Genomic DNA, 17,479 nt, shown 5'->3' with positions numbered 1-17,479 from the left:
CTTAAAAGAGAAGTTCAACTCTCCAACTGGATGAGTTTTATGCTTCATTAAGCGCAGACAAATTTCCAAAAATCCAGAAAAAGGTACAGAAGATGATGGTGTTTGGCTCTATATATGTGTGTGAACAGACCTTTAGTGTGATGAACACCAACAAAACATCCGACAGAGCCCAGCTGAGTGATGAACACCTCAGATGTGTTCTGAGAATTTCCACAACAAAACTAACACCACACTTTGATGCATTGGCAAAAAAAAAAAAAAAAAAAGGTGATCAACAAAACAACACTGTTCCCATTAAAAGTAAATCTAAGTATCAACACTACAATGCCTTTTATTTTTTGTTTATTTTTTATATGTAAGCATCTGATCGTGGTTGCCCACCCCTGGACTAAATGGTTGCTCAGAACATACACACACACACAAAATATGAAGCAGTTGCGCTTGCTGAGGCATAAACACCACGTAGTGTAGGCCAATCTGTTTATGAGTGAGCTTCATCTTGGTCAGGATTAGCGAGGTTGTGTGTGTATGCGCCTGTGTGTGTGCGTGTGTATGTGTTAGTGAAAGTGTCATTACAGGCAATTCTTCTGTCTTTTCATGATCAAAAACACCAACATGAATGCAGTCTCAATGTTTTGGTTTATTTTTTTAATAAGAGAAATTCGTAGGATTCCCTTCTGTTATGCAACTTTCTTTTGCTTCAGAATTTTCATTACAATAACGGAGACAATAACACACATTACAACAACACAGTTTGGCAGTTGATTAACTGACTTCTTGTATCCATTAAGAAAAATGGTTGTGGTTACGGGTTGGTTACTATAATCAGAAATGGGTAATAACATGATACTATTACTCTGTCACATTTACTCAAATAATTTTTTGATAATTGTACTTGTCATAGTAGTGTTACTGCAACATACTCTAAGTTGGTATTTTAAAAAGAAACACTACTTTTATTCTGTTACTCGCTACTTTTATTTGTAATTTTTTTTATCTATCTACCGTATAATTGCTTGATTTATCTTTCACATGACTTTGTTTCACCAATCCAACGTAACCACGAGTGATGTTCAACCAATTTATTTTGCAATAATTTATTATTGTGTGAGTTGAAGTAACATCGTTGGGCAATATCTGAATTTGCACCTTTTTATATTTTTGTCTATTTGAAATTCATGTTTTGTTTAAAAAATATTGAGTTACTCAGTACTTGAGTTGAGAGGTTTTTCACTGAATATTTTCAGTGAAATATTGCTTACTCTAAAACAGAGGTCACCAACATGGTGCCCCAGGGCACCAGGTAGTCCCCATGGACCACACGAGTAGCCTGCAAGCCTGTTTTAAAAGTATCTTACCAGTGATTGTGATTTCCAAGGAATATCGTAGAAGTGATTATTTGAAAATGTAAACACATGCCCAGATTTATAGAAATAAAATGCATATTGATATTTACAGTGTCAGTGCCAAGGAATAGCTCTAAGTTTTGAAAAAGTTAGTGAACCCTGTTCTAAATTAACAGTAATGTTTGGTTACTCTATAGCTACCTGTCTATGATCATTTGTTTTTGTTGTTTCATGGTTTGAGATTTGAGATGTATTTTCATGTATTCATAAGTTGCTCTTACAAACCTTTTATTTGTAATTTGTGATATTGTGTTGCTTGTTGTTGTACTTGCCATTCATGGGATCCACCTCTGAATACTAAATTTTTTTTTTTTTTAAATGCATAGTTAGATATGACACATATGCAAACTCATTGGTGTTGCAAGTTTATGACATTTTGCCAAGGGTCAAATGGTTCCCGTACAGGAGGACAGATCGCATCTCACAAGGCCAGGACTGTGTTTCAGTTCCTCACACACACACGCACGCGCACACACACACACACACACACACACACACACACCTGTGAGGTATTCCTCTGATAGACCTAATAGTTTCCAGTGCTCACGCCCAGATAACACCCTAACTCATACTGACAGGCCTTTAAACGAGAGTGGTACAAGTCAAAGGTCAATATACATGCACTCACACAGTCATGTAAACCAGGCACTGTGTTTCTTCATGCTGTTTGCTAACTAGGTTCACAGAGTTTACTGTATAGTGTTTTCCTACGTACTCACTGATGGAGTAGTCGTGCATTTGCCTTACTTCGGTGCAGGGAGCGTGGGTTCAATTGCACTCTGTGATCGTGTGAATATAAGTGCGAGTGGCTGTCTGTGTCTATATGTACTCTGGGACTGACTGGAGACCAGTTCAGGGTTTAGTCCGGCTTTTGCCCCAAGTCAGCTGGGATAGGCTCAAGTGCCCCACAACCCTGAACAGGATAAGAGGTATTGAGAATGGGTGGATGGATGTTTTGCCACGTCAACACTAAATGCATGAGTTTATATATATATATATTGACCTTGGTCTCATTTTATATATAGCAACTATATATTAGCAACTATATAGCACGAATGGTTGTTTGTTTATATTTGCCCTGCGATTGGCTGGCGTCCAGTTCAGGGTGTACCCCACCTCTCGCCCGAAGATAGCTGGGATAGGCTCCAGCACCCCCGCGACCCTTGTGAGGATAAAGCGGTACAGGTAATGGATGGATAGATATATGTATGTGCGTGTGCGTGGGTTTGGGGTCCACTTTTTCCTTCTGGTGTCCACTTCCAAGTTTTCCTGGTTGTTTTTCAGGTTTGTGTCGCCGCCTGCTGGAAAAGGAAAGCACGTGTGGAGAAGGCAATTTGCAGTCTGTACACAAACATAATAGGCAAAGCTGCAAAGAAATATACATACATTTAAAAGTATTTGGAAAACGCATGTATATTAGGCTTTATTGTGAAAATCTATAATAGAGTGATTTACTGAAGGGAGTTTCCGCTGTGAAATTGGCAAAATAAACTATATACACTTGCTGGCATGCATAAAAAGTGTTTTGTTACTATGGACAAAAAAGATTAGCATTACCCTAACACTGAAGATAGATATAAATATGAATACCCCCCCCCCCCCCCCCGTCCCCCCCCAAAAAAAAGAAAGTCAAACTGTGGAGCGGAACCTTTGTTAGGTCGGGGAAACCGGAAGTGTGTCCAATTTATGTGACAGTGAGCGGAAGAATTTAGCGGTCTGTCACATTGGAAACGATCATTTAATTGAGGACGGTCATTGTTCGTTTTAGGTAAAGTAGTACATGATTACACGTACGCTGTCAGTTTATGGACCAAAATGTATTAAAATCATGGGCTGCGTTGAGGGTTAGCATTAGCAACAATTCCGCCGCTTGTACAGGGTCAACGGGAAAGTGGAACAGAACTGTATGTACAGTATTGCAAGCTGAGGTCCGATAGTAATTTGTGTCCATCGGTATACTTTTTAAAAATATATATATATTTTATTTTTTAATGAGGCGACACGTAAGGACGTAAATGACGGGGTTTTTTCCTCATCAAATTCTTTGTTCTGATATGATACCATACTGTAAATACTCTATACTTGTCTGAGTTGTTTTAATGTGACGCTACAACACGTCAGGAATACTATACGTTCAGGTGTTGTCGATTTTCGAACGTTTGCTTGAATATACATATAGTGTCCCTAATTATTAACATTCCACAGGACCTTTGTCTAAGCAAAGATCCCGATGATTCGACGTTGATCCGCTTCAACAATGTTTACGGCAAACCTCCTCCCTCGTCTCCGTCTACTTCACAGGGCAACTTGTAAGTATGAACTAATGTTTTTTTATTTTGTATATATTTTTTTAAAACATGCCATTAAATGTACAGTAATCCCCCGCATATTCACATTTCACTATTCACCTATTCGCGTTCCCCAGCTGTTCGCTGAAAAATTCTCCGATCCACGATTGCGCTTTCTACAGTCCTCTAAGAAGCTAAATCCCTGTTTAAGTAAGAATTTATGTCAATGAATTATTTTGAAGTGATACCTCTCAACTGAGTGACAAGCTTTGTATGTTAGGAAGGAGCTAAATTTTAGCCAGGGTTGTTAGTGGAAGTTAGAGTGAGTCTTCACACGTACACAAGCAGCTTCCTCTGCATTTTCTTAAAAACAAATAATCTAAAAGCCCTTTATTTTAAGAGTAATGTTGAAGGTGAACTTGAACTGTTCTGGGATCGTAATATGTGGTATATTTAAGCTGTTCATCCAGTGTTCAACTGCACATTTGCGATTCGCTACTCACTAGGTCTGTCACGTATAATTTTTTAAATTGTATTTTATTGCTTTTAAATTAGTGTTGTTATTACATTTATTGTTGTTACTATTATTGTTTCCTTTCTTTTTTCTTTATGCAATTGTTTTCTTTACTCTGTAATATGGTTCCTATTGGGTCTGAAATAAAGAGCTGCAAGATTATCCTGGTTTACATGGAGCCTTCTATTCCGATTATATGTTGTTTTATCAATTTTTTTTTTAAATTTTTTTAAAATGAACTTTTTAAAAACAATACCAACTATTGTCCTGAATAGACGATGGGCCTCCATCTTGAGAAAAGACGACCAAGTGCGCATGTCACGCGGCTGTTCTGATTAAATTCAGTAAACTACTGGCCAAATAACCTTTGCCACTGAGCTTATGCGTAATACGCAGTTAACGTTCCCGTGTTTGTGTTAATTGGAGACTAACACACACAACGTGGAGCAAAGCGCTGATGTTTTAAATGACATCGCCGCGGTGGATAGCTCAACTCGTTAGCTCGCGAGCTAGCTCGTTTGCTCGCAACAGCAAACAGTAAACAGTCTCTGTTGTGTGACTCTATATCACTGCAAATGGAGCAAGAGTGTGGAGCATTAGACAGAGCCAACACCGGCAAGATTGTACCGGTCCGCTGGCGTTTCATGAGTCCATTAGTGGCTAATGACACAGCCGTCCAACTCTGTCGGCTCGCTGTGGGAGCCGCACGTTGGCTCACCACAACAATGACTATTTATCGAGTCCGGAAAACTATCATGTCAGTTTTATTTATTTAACAATAAGTCAATATAGCAATTATCGTGACAGACCTACTACTTGCATATTCACCTATTTGCAGATGTTTTTGGAACCTATGTGATTGGCTGAAAAACTCAGCTACTTGCTCTTTTGGTGCTCAGGTCATCACCCTGTCCAAAAGGCAAGTAGTGCTTTGTCACCAATTTAAGGCATGTACAGATAGTTGTTTTAAACCTTTTGGGGCGGGGGTCAATTGCTTGTGGATTTTGGCTATTTGTGTCAGGGCTTGGTCCCTATTGGGGATTACTGTATTTTGATGTGTACATGTCGTCTGTTGTCCTTTCTTCGTGACTAGTTTTCCATGGAGACATTTTAAGTGGATGTGTGCGGCCAGCGGTTCCTGCGTGCAGCTCGTCACTCAATAAAAAAACAAGATACTACTCAACCGCGGCCGACAACAGATATCCACCTCGATGGGTCCAACTGGAGCCTGAGCTTGACGAGGCCCTCGTGCCACGAAAACTGTCAGTAAGTCCTCTGGAGACCTGGCTCTCGCTGCGCTACACTCTTCCCCCACTGCCGGAGTCTGCTCCGCCGCAGCAGGAGCGCGGCGACCAGCTGGAGGAGAAGGTGCTGCCACCCGTGAGTGTTCCCGTTCTTGAGGATGGGGACAATGCGGCGATACCCCTCCGATGTAAAAACGTTCTGGAGATCCGACGACGCAAGATGAACCGGCACAAATACAAGAAGCTGCTAAAACGGACTAAATTCCTGAGGAGGAGAGTGCAGGAGAGCAGGGGCCGGAAGAAGCAAGTACGTTTTGGAGTTGATTGTCTGGTTAGATAAGAATAGACATTGCTTCATGTTTTTTTTTTTGCAATTACTGATGCATCCTCACAAGTATTTGACATACAGTGGATAATTAATTCTAAACCACCCTGTTTAAATGTAAGGTTTTTGTTATATATAAAAAAATGGGACCAAGGACAATCATTTCAAAACTTTTTCCACCAGTAATGTGACCTATAACTTGTACATCTCTTTTTTTGGGGGAAAAGTATTTTAGAGAAGGGAAATAAATTTTAGATAATGTGGTTGCCCAAGGGTGGACACCTTCTCAACACTGGGAATGTGGCTGTGTTCAGAATTAACCATATATAAACTCATTTAAAAGAGATTCATCACCTGCCTCTATTTAAAGTGCCTCTTGATTAATCTCAACTAAAGTTCAGATGTTCCAGTAGGCTTTTCTGTAATTTTTGTAGTCACGGCTTACAGCAGAAGCCATGGTCTGTAGCCTGTTTCCAGCAGCATCAGAAGGATTTAATTGTTTAAAGGTTAATTTCAAGCTGGTTATAGGTATCAGTCATGAAATGGGATTTTTTTAATAAGTCTTCTTCCCCCCCCCCCCCCCCCCCAAGTCTTTAACTATACCATGGAAAACAGTGAAGACAGTCATCAAGTAAAGGAAATATAGCAAAAGTGAAAATACCATGAACTGGATGTCCTTCCAAAATTTTTTTTTTTTTTTTTTTTTTTTTTGGGGGGGCAACGAAAAGAAAACTGGTCAGAGAGGCTGCCAGCAACACTGAAGGTCTTCAGCTAGGAACTGGGGCCTTAGTCAAGGTGGGGGGAAATTATGAACAGTTTCAAATAGTAGTCAGTGTCAGTGCAAAACCTTCATGCTTCTGCTAGAAAGCAAACATCATCAGGTAAAGCCCACTGGAACATCTGAGGTTAAATTTGGGGATGGGTAGATTTCTTCTATCCACTGCACAGTGCTCAACATAAATTGGTACACTGCAAGAGATTTGTTAAAATCTTGAGGTTCGTTTCAGAATCAATATTTTCTCTGGCCTACTGTACTACAAAATACTGGGTCATTGATCAATTAGCACACGCAATCATTCCCCCCCACCCCAACACATTCTTTTTATTTGCGCATACCAATGCAATTCTTTTTTATTTTATTTTATTTATTTATTTATTTATTTTTAATCAAGAAAATTAAAGTGCACTAGAATCCAACCCCAGGTGAGTTTAATCATCATTCAGATTCCGAATATTGTTGGAAATATTAGAAGCTTAGTTTTAAAGGGGGTATTCTTCATTTGTGTTGAGCACCTTAACTGAGGTGAAAGGAACCTGAATATGAAAGCATTCAGCTCTTGTAACAGTAGTTTGCTTTTTTTACAGAAACGTTTTGAGGAGGATCTGAAAAGGATCTGGAGGCGGGCTGGACTGAAAAAGGCTCCAGAGGGATGGAGCGCGCCCAAGCTCTTCATTAAACAACACGGCAACAGACGGGACTGAGTCATTTGAGAGTGTCACATCTTTTCACACTGGACAACTTTGCTCACGATGCGCCATGTTTAGTTTTATTCTTTAAAAAAATAAATCATGTGTCAACATTGAGAACGTTTGCAGTCTCTCTTTGAAAGTCCGTCATGATATCCATCCAATGTTGCGTTGTTTGTTGAACACCAGGCGCAGTTCCCCTTCAATACTATAGGTGGTGATGTTGTGCTAAGTGAGAAACATGCCCACTGCAATTACCACAACTCTCATTAGTCAGTCTAGACATTCTTGCAAGGAAAATAAATTGTTGAAAAAACGTCGGGTGTGATTATTCAAAATCCAGATGTTGTCAAACATCACAGTGAACGTGTCTCGTTTCGAGCTAGTTGGGGGGAGCACATATTTGACACCCCAGCTATATGAAGGTCTTAGTTTGCGTGCTGGATACTGTGTAGACGCTTGGGCCAGTGTTGGGTTTCATGTGCTCCGGAGGCGGAGCGTCTGCGGACTGCGGGTCGGCATCCAGAAGTGCACGACGGCGACGCAAAACACAACAGCTCGCTCTGCTCTGAAGTTCTTTTGTGGTAACCGTTCGTACACCCCGTGCTAGAGACTCACGCAATTATGACGCTGCTGCCAGGTAAGAATTGTTTTTATTTGGAAGTCAGCGCGACTGAATCTGGGTCAGTTACATTTGGGTTCAAAAGGTGAAAAGTCTTTTGTGTTGGGATGTCCACGAAGTTAAGATTTTGCCTCTCCATCCCTGCTCTTTAAATCAGATTTTTTATTATTATTTTTTTTGTTTTGTTAGATTTACCTAACTAAACTGTTAACCGTTTTTTTGTATAGGTTTATCAACGTCCTTTTTAGTTATTATCTGGGTCAGTATTCCAACTAAATGTCGTGGAAGTAGTAGGAGAAAAAAAAAAAGAGAGAGACGATACTCGTGAACTTTACTTTGCCAAGAAACATGACTCGTTTTGGCCCGGGGGATTTTTTTTTTCCGTGTGTTTATGGGAATTTTTGGGTTTTGGCCCAATGTGTTTCTTGTTAGCCGTGGTTTGAGCAGAGGAGACAAGTCAGCATTTTTCACCAGCCCTTCATTAAATGTGCAATGTGCGTCACTAATGAGCGTTTCTCTGCGAATGAAACAAGATCGGCTCTAATGACTTTTGGTGCAGTTAACAGGGACCTTATAAGGCACGGGTCTCAAACTGGTGGCCCGGGGGCCAGATCCGGCCCGCCACGTCATTTTATTTGGCCCGTGAGAGTGTGCATCGACTTCGTGTTTCTTGCTAAAATACTAAAATTGTAAATTGGCAATTTTACAATTTTAATAACGGCCCTCCGAGTGGAACCATAACTGCGATGTGGCCCGTGACAAAAATTAGTTTGACACCCCTGCTATAAAGTCTTTAGGCCTCTAGTCTAGATCTGGCAAAGATCAGAGGAGTGCTTTCATAATTTCAACCGAAATATTAAATATGACCCGTTTAAAAGAAAGAAATTTACCAAATTAACCTTAATTTTATTAAATATTTATTTATTAACTTCTATATTTAATTATAAAATCCACATGTTAAGGTGGAGACACAAACTTGTACAGTAAATCTTGACCTTCTTCCATATCCACATGAATCCATCCACGCCAGCGTCTGAATGCGCCTTTATACTTGTAACTAAATCTGCAGCTGCACAGGTTTATTCCCAGCTGCCGTGATGTGGCCCGTGAGTAAACATCTGACACAGCCCTGACATCCATGAATCACACATATTGTGCAGAGTAAGGACATACTTTATATTTGACTCGCTCATTTTGGCTTCAACGCAGGAGTGGTGTTTATCTGATTGCTGCAGTTGCAAAAGTTCAGTTTGCAAATGACTGTTATTGGTGATTAAGTGGGACATTGTTAAAGTCTTTATGGGGTTTAAGCAGTCTTGTGACTCATCAAGGGAGAGTTAAAGTGGCAAATTATAGGGGCTCGGATGGGACACTTTGTTTTACCTTCACTAGTGAAGCCGCAGTTTTCAAGCATGGGGTCTTTTCTCCACTGCCAGAAGTGTTATTATGGTGCAAGTAGCCACCAAGATGTGACTGTTTCCATGTCTCTAATATCTGTATTATACCTGCTTCTCAGACTACACTGACCACTGTGTGTCGTTACTAACAAGTTAATTACTGGACATCATGATGTCATTATTTGCAGTATTGCTTGCCTTTACACGGTAGCCACCTCATTTGTGGTTCTACTGCATTTAGTGCACTCTACTTTACATAATGGAAAAAACTGACTGCACTTTTTACAGATGCAACCATCGCAGTATTAAAAAGTAATTTGGGGCTTTACAATTCAAAATGCCATTGCTATAAAGACATCACGGTGTAAACGCCACACCCCTGGCAGACAGAGGCAATAAAACAAACATACTCCAGACGACAGCAGCCTTCAGGGTCACAGTCAGCCAACTACCTTCATCCCCACAAGATCACAGCCCTGTGACAAGCCAGCAGAAGCACGGTTGGTTTCTGTGTGCATCTCCACCAGCCGGCTCACTAAACACACCCCTTTTTAGGAAACAAAATTGTCACACAAAGCCAAAAAAACACAAACAGAAACAAATATATTTGAAGGGAACGTTGTTGATGGCGGCACGGTGGACGACTGGTTAGCACATCTGCCTCACAGTTCTGAGGACCCGGGTTCAAATCTGGTCTTGCCTGTGTGGAGTTTGCATGTTCACCACGTGGCTGTGAGGATTTTCTCCGGTTACTCCGGTTTCCTCCCACATCTCAAAAACATGCATGGTAGGTTATTTGAGAACCCTAAATGGCCTGTTGGTATGAACGTGGGTGCGAATGGTTGCCTGTTTCTATGTGCCCTGCCATTGGCTGGTGACCAGTTCAGGGTGTACCCCGCCTCTTGCCCCAAAGGTAACTGGGACAGGCTCCAACACGCCCGCAACCCTAGTGAAGATAAGCGGTATGGAAAATGGATGGATGTTGTTGACCTCCTGTCTAAATGCTTCCTCGTGTTTTGCTAATTGGATTTATTTTGCATCTGAATCAATTTGTAGCTTCTGTTTACTTCTAAGGTCAAAATGTATGAAGACTAAGGGGCAGAACTGATGCAACAGCAAAGGAGACTTGCCCTAATTAACCTTTTTTTTTTGTCTGTTTCAGTTCTTGCTCTGCTCTTTCTACCAGAAGGTAAACCAGTTCTTTTGCTGATAGCTCATGTTTGTAATTACTGGTGGTTTTCTGAAGCCATATGTGTGTTTATGGCATCAGCATGGGGTCAGAGGAGCAGCAACAGCAGACTCGGTGTGGTGGTTGAAGCCAAGAACATCACTTTCCCCGTTGGGAGTAAGGCCGTCCTGTCTTGCCAAAGCCCTCGCATGGTGTGGACCCAGGACAGACTGAAGGACCGTCAGAGGGTGGTGCACTGGGACGTGACACGCAACATTCCCAAATACTCAGTGGAGCGAGTCCTGGATATGTCCCCCGGAGCCCGCCTGAGGCTGTACAACAACTTCAACAAGGGTCGCGTTTCCATTCCAAACTCTGCGTTCAAAGATGGCAACTTCTCCCTTGTCATCAACAGTAAGACATAGTGTCACTCCATCACGTCATCCCTCCATTTACAATACAATTAATGGTGTTTCAGGGACACAGGGAAGTTGGAGTTTATCTCTGCTGACATACTGTATTAGAGCGGTGCTGTCAAATTTGTTTTCATGGTTGTCCTCAGGTCCACGGTTAAAACATATAAATGGCCGCGGTTAAACCATATAAATACCCAAAATTACGGTGGGGTATGTAGCTTGGTTTTAAGGTCACTGATCGGTTCACATCTGGTACAGTAAGGGGAAAAAAAATTGACAACAAACTTCTTATCTTCTGTTTAAATAGGGACAGATTCAATGTTTTCACATTCACATCTACAGGTAATTCCTGCTATAAGGCAGAAGGGCTAACCACTCTTCCATCTTATCATTGAATACTAAGCTCTATAAACGGTGATTCCTTTTTCTCCCAGATGTGGTCCAAAGTGACCGAGGAGTGTACACATGTAGTCTGCACCATCACTACTGCCAGAATCAAGAGTCTGTTCAGATTCAGCTCAACGTGACCAAGTCAGGTGAGACCTCTCTGTTTTTTTATTGCATCCGTTGTAATGCAGGCGGCATCTTTAACAGCGTTTCACACTGCGTAGCAAACAAGGAGAAGCGTTACTGGGATGGAGAGAAGACCATCTTCGTGGTGTTGTTGGGCAGCTCGGTAGTGTTGCCATGCGTCAACCGGCACCCCCTGTGGAGAGATGGCCTCCAGGAGGACCAGCAGCAGGTGGCCCACTGGGACTTCCAGCCCCCGGGGGTGCGCCCAGATAGAGCCGACCGCCTGGTGGACCTCTACGCTTCGGGAGAGCGTCGGGATTACGGGCCGCTCTTTGCCGACAACAAGATGAGCGTGGCCGAGGATGCGTTTACACTCGGGGACTTTTCGCTGTCCATTTCTGACTTAAAGCCGGCTGATAAAGGCCTGTACTCCTGCCACCTGCATCACCACTACTGCGGCCTGCATGAGAGACGTATCTTTCGACTCACCGTGGGACCGTCACTACCATCAACGCGCACCACAGCATCGACGGTCCTCCGCAATGAGGGGCCTGAACCAAGTAAGCATCTCACCAAATAACCAGTGAAGTAAATTCAATCATTTGTTCCTGAATAGTTTTACATCTCTGAAAATTATTACTGAAAATGTGTAAAGACTGAACTATGTAGTACTGACCTGTGAAGATATAGTGTTACACTGTTTTTTACCATTTCAGTTTTCCTGATTTTTTTGGGGCATGGCTAAAGTGGTGCCTAATGACCCACTGTGTCCAGCATGAGTTCCCCCTCCCCCACTGTTTACGAACTAGAGCGCCTTCGTTTGCAGGAGCTCTTATTGTGACATGCAGTTAGCTGGTTCGCCTCTTTGTCTTAATGTAGAAAAGCCACTGGAGGCTTTAAGTGGATATATTTTTGCGGCTTAAACATGCGGTGTTGTTATGTGTAGGCAATAAAAAGATACAAGATGAAGTAGCATCCAGTTTTCCAGGTCGTAGTAGTGGTATTTGATTGACAGCTGAGCGGGGTGTGGGTTCAGTACATTCAGCAGACACACCAACTTCATTCAAGAGGGGAGAGAACAACTTGATTTTTCACAATTTTGATCTTCATTTTATCTACAGTAGTCGGTGATTTGTATTGATTTATTTATTTTAAATCATTCAAATTTGACAGGGTTGTTTACAACATTCTTCGCTGTCGTGTGTCAAATTTACAAGATGTTAATTTTCACTCTTGATGGACTTTAACACGTTTTTCTTTAGGACATTCAGAATGCTAAATACTTTTCCTTGTTTTTTTTTTCTCCTCAACTTAGCAGAGGGGGACAGCACAGCTGCAGTTGCATTTATAGGCATAGTTGGTCAGTTAAGTCAGATCTCTCTTTGTGCCCACTTTCTCTTGCAATAGGAAGAGCACAAAAGCGATTACAATAAACAAGAAGTTTACAGTGAATAGTTTTGAAAAAAATGATGGAGTTCATTTTCTTAACCAATTTGTTGTTGGTTTATTTTTAATTATTATTCATCCAGCTGGAGACATTTTACAAACTTTAAGCTGAGTAGGCGCCAGCAATTTAGGGAGTGGAGGGTTGTTTCTTTCTGCGTCTGACCCAATTTCCTCAAAGTTCCAAGCACGTGTGCAGAGATGTTACACTATCCTATCTTGACTTTGGTTTGTTATGCTTTGCTTCGCTGGGCCTCGGTTATTTTCTCAGCTGATGAGTATCTGCCTCGGGTGGAGGCATGTTTACCAGTGGTCAGCGGAAGTCTGTTGCATCTATTCAACATCTGGACCAGATGTGTCATGCGAAGGAGGGAAGGGGGGGAATATAGTAGAGTTTAGCTCCCCCTCACCCTTTAAAGAAATGATCACCTACCTGCTTTAAATAAACATTAGATTCAGTTCTTTATGCACCGCTGGTCTTGGGGAGTAAAACCAACGTGTTTGCTCTCACTAACGGCACCACAATTCATCGGATATGACGAACAACGGGTTTGCACTTTCACTGCTGTAATCTGTCATGACAGTAATAAATAGATTGCAATTAAGATGTGATTTAAAATTAAATAAATAATAATTTGAAGATGACCAACATATTTCTATGTTGGGTTTCTAATCAGGTCTGGAATATGGCTGTAACATACCAAAATGTCGTAAATAAAGGGGTGTGAATACTTATGTAAGGCACTGCATAAAGCTGTAATTCTGCCTTTTATAAAGTAATAATGCTCACTTTTGATTGACACTGTCAGAGATTTAATATTCGACATGGGTGTTTACGTATTAATGTTGTTGTATATTTGTAGTATGTAGTCATATTGGAGCAGTGTTTCTCATAATTAGCAGAATAACAGAGTAAGATATTTCATAACTAATGTTGTGGTTGGTGAGTGTACAGTTGGTGTCAATAGAGCAACTGAAAGTCTCTCTTGAGTTATTTTCCTACCAAAAAACGGAAATCAGGAATATACATTAGATGTGATGTAGAAAATAGTGAGAAAGGAAATCAAAGCGTGACAGCTTACATAAGAAAAGTCGTCCTTCATCACACTTTTCCTCTCATTTGTGGTCAGCCTTGTTTTTTTTGTTTTGTTTTCTTTTTCTGGAGAGGGAAAAAAATGGGTCTGGAAATCATTACTGGCGACAAGAATTTTGACATTTAACTCGCTGCTCTCTCTGCTTTTTCTCTCTCTGACTTTGAAAAAAGAAATGCAAAAGAAGAAGCCTTGAAGGGATTCAAAACATTTAGTTGTGTTTACGTAGTTTGTACAGTAGACCCCAGCTATTCACGGTAGATAGGAAGCGAGCCCAAGCGTGAATAGCAAATTTACGCCAATAGTGGGGATCACGACCAAAAAGTGATTAGGGTTGCCCGTATTAGTAGTGCAAACCATAAATATACCACAAACTATGATCTTAAAACACTTGGGAAGCGTTTCATAGCACTTCAAACGCTTAGAAACATAATGTAAACTTAAGAATTGTTTACTATATTATGAAGTGAGTTGAGTTCACTGCCACAATACAGCAAAACAAATCAAGTGAGCGACAGCTTGTATCTTGAAAAACCTGTAAGTCCGCTCACTCGTATCTCAAGGCACCACTGTAAATACATGTCATTCCATTACGTTAATCCATATCTCAAAAGGTTTGCATTGTCTCAAATAAATCACCGTGATGCCATGTTCTCTTCTTTGCGTCTTCACAGGGATTGAAGAGGTGGAGAGTCCTCACGTGGTGAACGTCATCCTCCCTGAGTATCGAAACTATTTCGTGCAGCATTTGGGCTACTTCTTGACAACCTTCCTGCTTCTGGCCGTCATCGTTGTCGCAATCATCGTGCTGACCCGGCGGCGTAAAAAGAGAGGTGTCGTATTTTTTTATGATGGAAACTAGCATCTAGTAGAAAACACTCAGTGGATAGTCTTTTGACATGTTTTGAATATTCTTCGCAGGGCTGGCATATGACCTGCACAGATATGACGAGTAAGATTTATAAGCGCTACCGAAAATAAAACCTTTGTAAATTAAACTCACTTGTAAATTAAAGCCATTTAATATCTGCACAGGAGAAATGTCATGAATGAAGGCGAAAGCTCATTGGACTGCACAGAGCTGAAGACCCGCAACCAAGAACCACTGAATTCAGGTAAATCACATTCACTCTTTCAAAGAGGGGGAAAAAAATAATAATCCTGATATCACTCGTGTGTGTGTGTGTATGCGGTGCCGCACAGATTACAAAAACAACCTCCTGAAAGAGAGAGACTTGAGCAAAGACTGCAACAAGGGTGAGCTGCGACAGAATGCAGAGCAGTTACCTCACCTTAGTGCCACAGAAAATAAACGTTTGATCCCCCTCCTTCTCCTCTCCCCTCCCCCCTTCTTCTTGCAGACTTCGATGGGAAGCTGTGGAAGTGAGGCGCTTTGGAGACGCTGCTGGCAGGACCAGGGCAAACGCCACAAGAGAAGGCGAAGCAAAGCAGAGGAGGAACACTCCGTCTGCTGAAAGTCAACAGAGCACAAAGCTTTTTTTGACCTTCATTTTTCATTTCTGAAAATAAAAGTCACCTTCATTTGATATGTAATGGCTTATGTTGTATATGAGGTGTCATTCCTTTTTTCTATATTGTGACACAGTGTACTGTAACATACATTCTATTTCATTTTCCAGCATGGTTGATGTGTAATGTGCATGCATACAGAGCTGCTTGCTCACAGCTTTTTTCATATGATGGTAGTTGCTATTGTCTTTGTTTTTTTTGCACAAATTCTGCTGTATTGTCATTTGCAAATCATCAGTTTTTTTTACTGTATGTGGACAAAATCACCAGTTGTGACACATTTTGATGGTACAATGCAAACTTTTTTTGTACTCCTAAATTGTATCCCAATGTGTACGTACCCCCCCCCCCCTCCCCCCCCAAAAAAAATAAATAAATGAAAATTTTAAATAAAAGGCTGTTGGAATCAGTTCATCCAAACAGTACAACTTCAAAATTAAATAAAACATCTTAGTTTCAAAAATATTCCCAGCACAGGTCATGTTAACCCTTTTGTTTGCACCACATTATGTATTCTCTACACACTTAATCTGCTGGTGCATGGTGACAACTCAACTCAACTTTATTTATACAGCACTTTAACAACAACAACGTGCTGTACATAAGATCACAATTACAAGGTATCTTCATTTGATCACTGCAGTTGTTGAAACTTTGTTGACGTTAAAATTCTATTAAAATGTACAAGCGCCCTCACTACTGATGGATTTCCTTGCATGACTTGTAAAATATTATTGCACTTTTCAAACTATTATGTATAAAATGAGGTGGACTGGAAAGTCACTATATGTATTCGGCAATTGCATGTTAGTCTTTATCTGCCATGCGATATGCTGGCAAACAGTCCAGGGTGTACACCCAAAGTCAGGGACATTCTGATAAAAACAATTCTCATAGGGCGCCCTCATTTCTCTAATTTCGCATATTTGAACTGCTCACATTAATTTAGCAATGTTTTTTTTGTTTGTTTTTTTTAAATTAAAGCTTCAGTTTGCTACTGCATCCTAGTGAGAAGCACAAACTTTTCGATCAACACAGCTCAACATTATTTTCTCTACAACTCCATAATTATTCAAGTGTAACTAATTAAGTGTACTAATTAATGTCGTTATGAATGAACGTGGTTTAGTCTTGAATAAAGGAAGCATAACTGTGATTATATCCCTTGATGATCATTTGCAGTTAATGCGTCATGTGCTTTAAAAGGGATTAGTGATTTTGTTATGGTGACACAGTGCACGATTGTTGAGCACGTCTGCCTCACAGTTCTGAGGTTTGGCGCTCGAATCCTGCCTTCCTGTGTGAGGTTTGCATGCTCTCTCTGTTGGTTATCTGTAGGTGCTCCAGTTTTCTCCCACATTCCCAAAAATACGCAGCTGACTTTAAATACCCACATGGGCACTCGGCGCCCCGAAAACGTGTGACAATTTATTATTTATTTTTAACACATTCAAATATGACAGACCATGCGGAAAACCTTTCTTGTTCTTAGGGATAGTTGTCCAGTGTTTGTTATCACATAATTGTGTGTGCCCTATTTAAAAAAATAATTATGAATTGATAACTGATATCACCCAAATGGCCGTGATCAAAAGCTTATGTGCTATTGGATGTTTGGCCTAAATGCTGACACAGACAGGTTTAAATGGCTATTAAGGATAAGTGACGAAGAATAGGGAAATATAACTCGACTGTGTGACTGGAAGGACAGGCCCATTGCTATCATATCAAAAAAAAAAAAAAAAAGACCTCAGGGATTGTAACAACTTTAGGAGTCATGCTGCTATCAACGTCAGGAAAAGTGCACAATCACATTATTTTAGAGAGACTGCGAAAGGGTTCGATGATAAGTTCAGAGAAAACCAGGCCGGTTTCAGCAATAAAAGATCATGCGGTGACCAAATTGTTACCCTCAGGATCATCATCGAACAATCATAAATTGGCATACGCCTGTCTACGGCAACTTCTTTGACTTTGAAAAGGCATTCGACAGTGGTGACCACGTGTTGCTACGGAAGCTAATGGCGCACTTTGGAGTATACCCGCCAAAATATA

At 40.9% G+C, this 17,479-nt stretch overlaps 2 protein-coding genes across 3 annotated transcripts; both read left to right on the top strand.

Annotated features, from left to right (window-relative positions):
• The first annotated feature begins 3,079 nt into the window (after window positions 1-3,079).
• Window positions 3,080-7,533, top strand: aurkaip1 (aurora kinase A interacting protein 1). 2 transcript variants are annotated; one of them, XM_061674780.1, is made up of 5 exons: window positions 3,080-3,174; window positions 3,612-3,715; window positions 5,302-5,474; window positions 5,547-5,759; window positions 7,143-7,533. In XM_061674780.1, the coding sequence occupies exons 2-5, from the start codon at window positions 3,664-3,666 to the stop codon at window positions 7,257-7,259; spliced, it is 555 nt and encodes a 184-aa protein (XP_061530764.1). In that variant the 5' UTR covers window positions 3,080-3,174; window positions 3,612-3,663; the 3' UTR covers window positions 7,260-7,533. The 2 variants fall into 2 exon arrangements, with proteins under 2 accessions (XP_061530764.1, XP_061530688.1); XM_061674704.1 differs by having other exon boundaries at window positions 5,302-5,759.
• A 155-nt stretch (window positions 7,534-7,688) lies between these two features.
• Window positions 7,689-15,782, top strand: mxra8b (matrix-remodelling associated 8b). The gene is made up of 10 exons (XM_061675404.1): window positions 7,689-7,884; window positions 10,426-10,452; window positions 10,534-10,845; window positions 11,282-11,383; window positions 11,459-11,920; window positions 14,569-14,727; window positions 14,816-14,846; window positions 14,930-15,009; window positions 15,098-15,151; window positions 15,256-15,782. The coding sequence occupies exons 1-10, from the start codon at window positions 7,869-7,871 to the stop codon at window positions 15,279-15,281; spliced, it is 1,269 nt and encodes a 422-aa protein (XP_061531388.1). The 5' UTR covers window positions 7,689-7,868; the 3' UTR covers window positions 15,282-15,782.
• Window positions 15,783-17,479: the final 1,697 nt, after the last annotated feature.

This window comes from Phycodurus eques, chromosome 1 (genome assembly GCF_024500275.1).
Source record: "Phycodurus eques isolate BA_2022a chromosome 1, UOR_Pequ_1.1, whole genome shotgun sequence".
Lineage (NCBI taxonomy): Eukaryota > Metazoa > Chordata > Actinopteri > Syngnathiformes > Syngnathidae > Phycodurus > Phycodurus eques.
The sequence above is the reverse complement of the archived record's forward strand: the minus strand, read 5'-3'. Positions and strand labels throughout refer to the sequence as shown.

What these genes read in the sequence shown, in the direction of transcription:
- aurkaip1 (XM_061674704.1), top strand. Translation starts at nt 3,664, where the DNA reads ATGTTTACGGCAAACCTCCTCCCTCGTCTCCGTCTACTTCACAGGGCA. An exon ending in TCTACTTCACAGGGCAACTT is followed by an intron (nt 3,716 to 5,301) that starts GTAAGTATGAAC and finishes CTTCGTGACTAG; the next exon opens with TTTTCCATGGAGACATTTTA. An exon ending in GCAGGGGCCGGAAGAAGCAA is followed by an intron (nt 5,760 to 7,142) that starts GTACGTTTTGGA and finishes CTTTTTTTACAG; the next exon opens with AAACGTTTTGAGGAGGATCT.
- mxra8b (XM_061675404.1), top strand. An exon ending in GCTCAACGTGACCAAGTCAG is followed by an intron (nt 11,384 to 11,458) that starts GTGAGACCTCTC and finishes CACACTGCGTAG; the next exon opens with CAAACAAGGAGAAGCGTTAC. An exon ending in GACCTGCACAGATATGACGA is followed by an intron (nt 14,847 to 14,929) that starts GTAAGATTTATA and finishes ATATCTGCACAG; the next exon opens with GAGAAATGTCATGAATGAAG.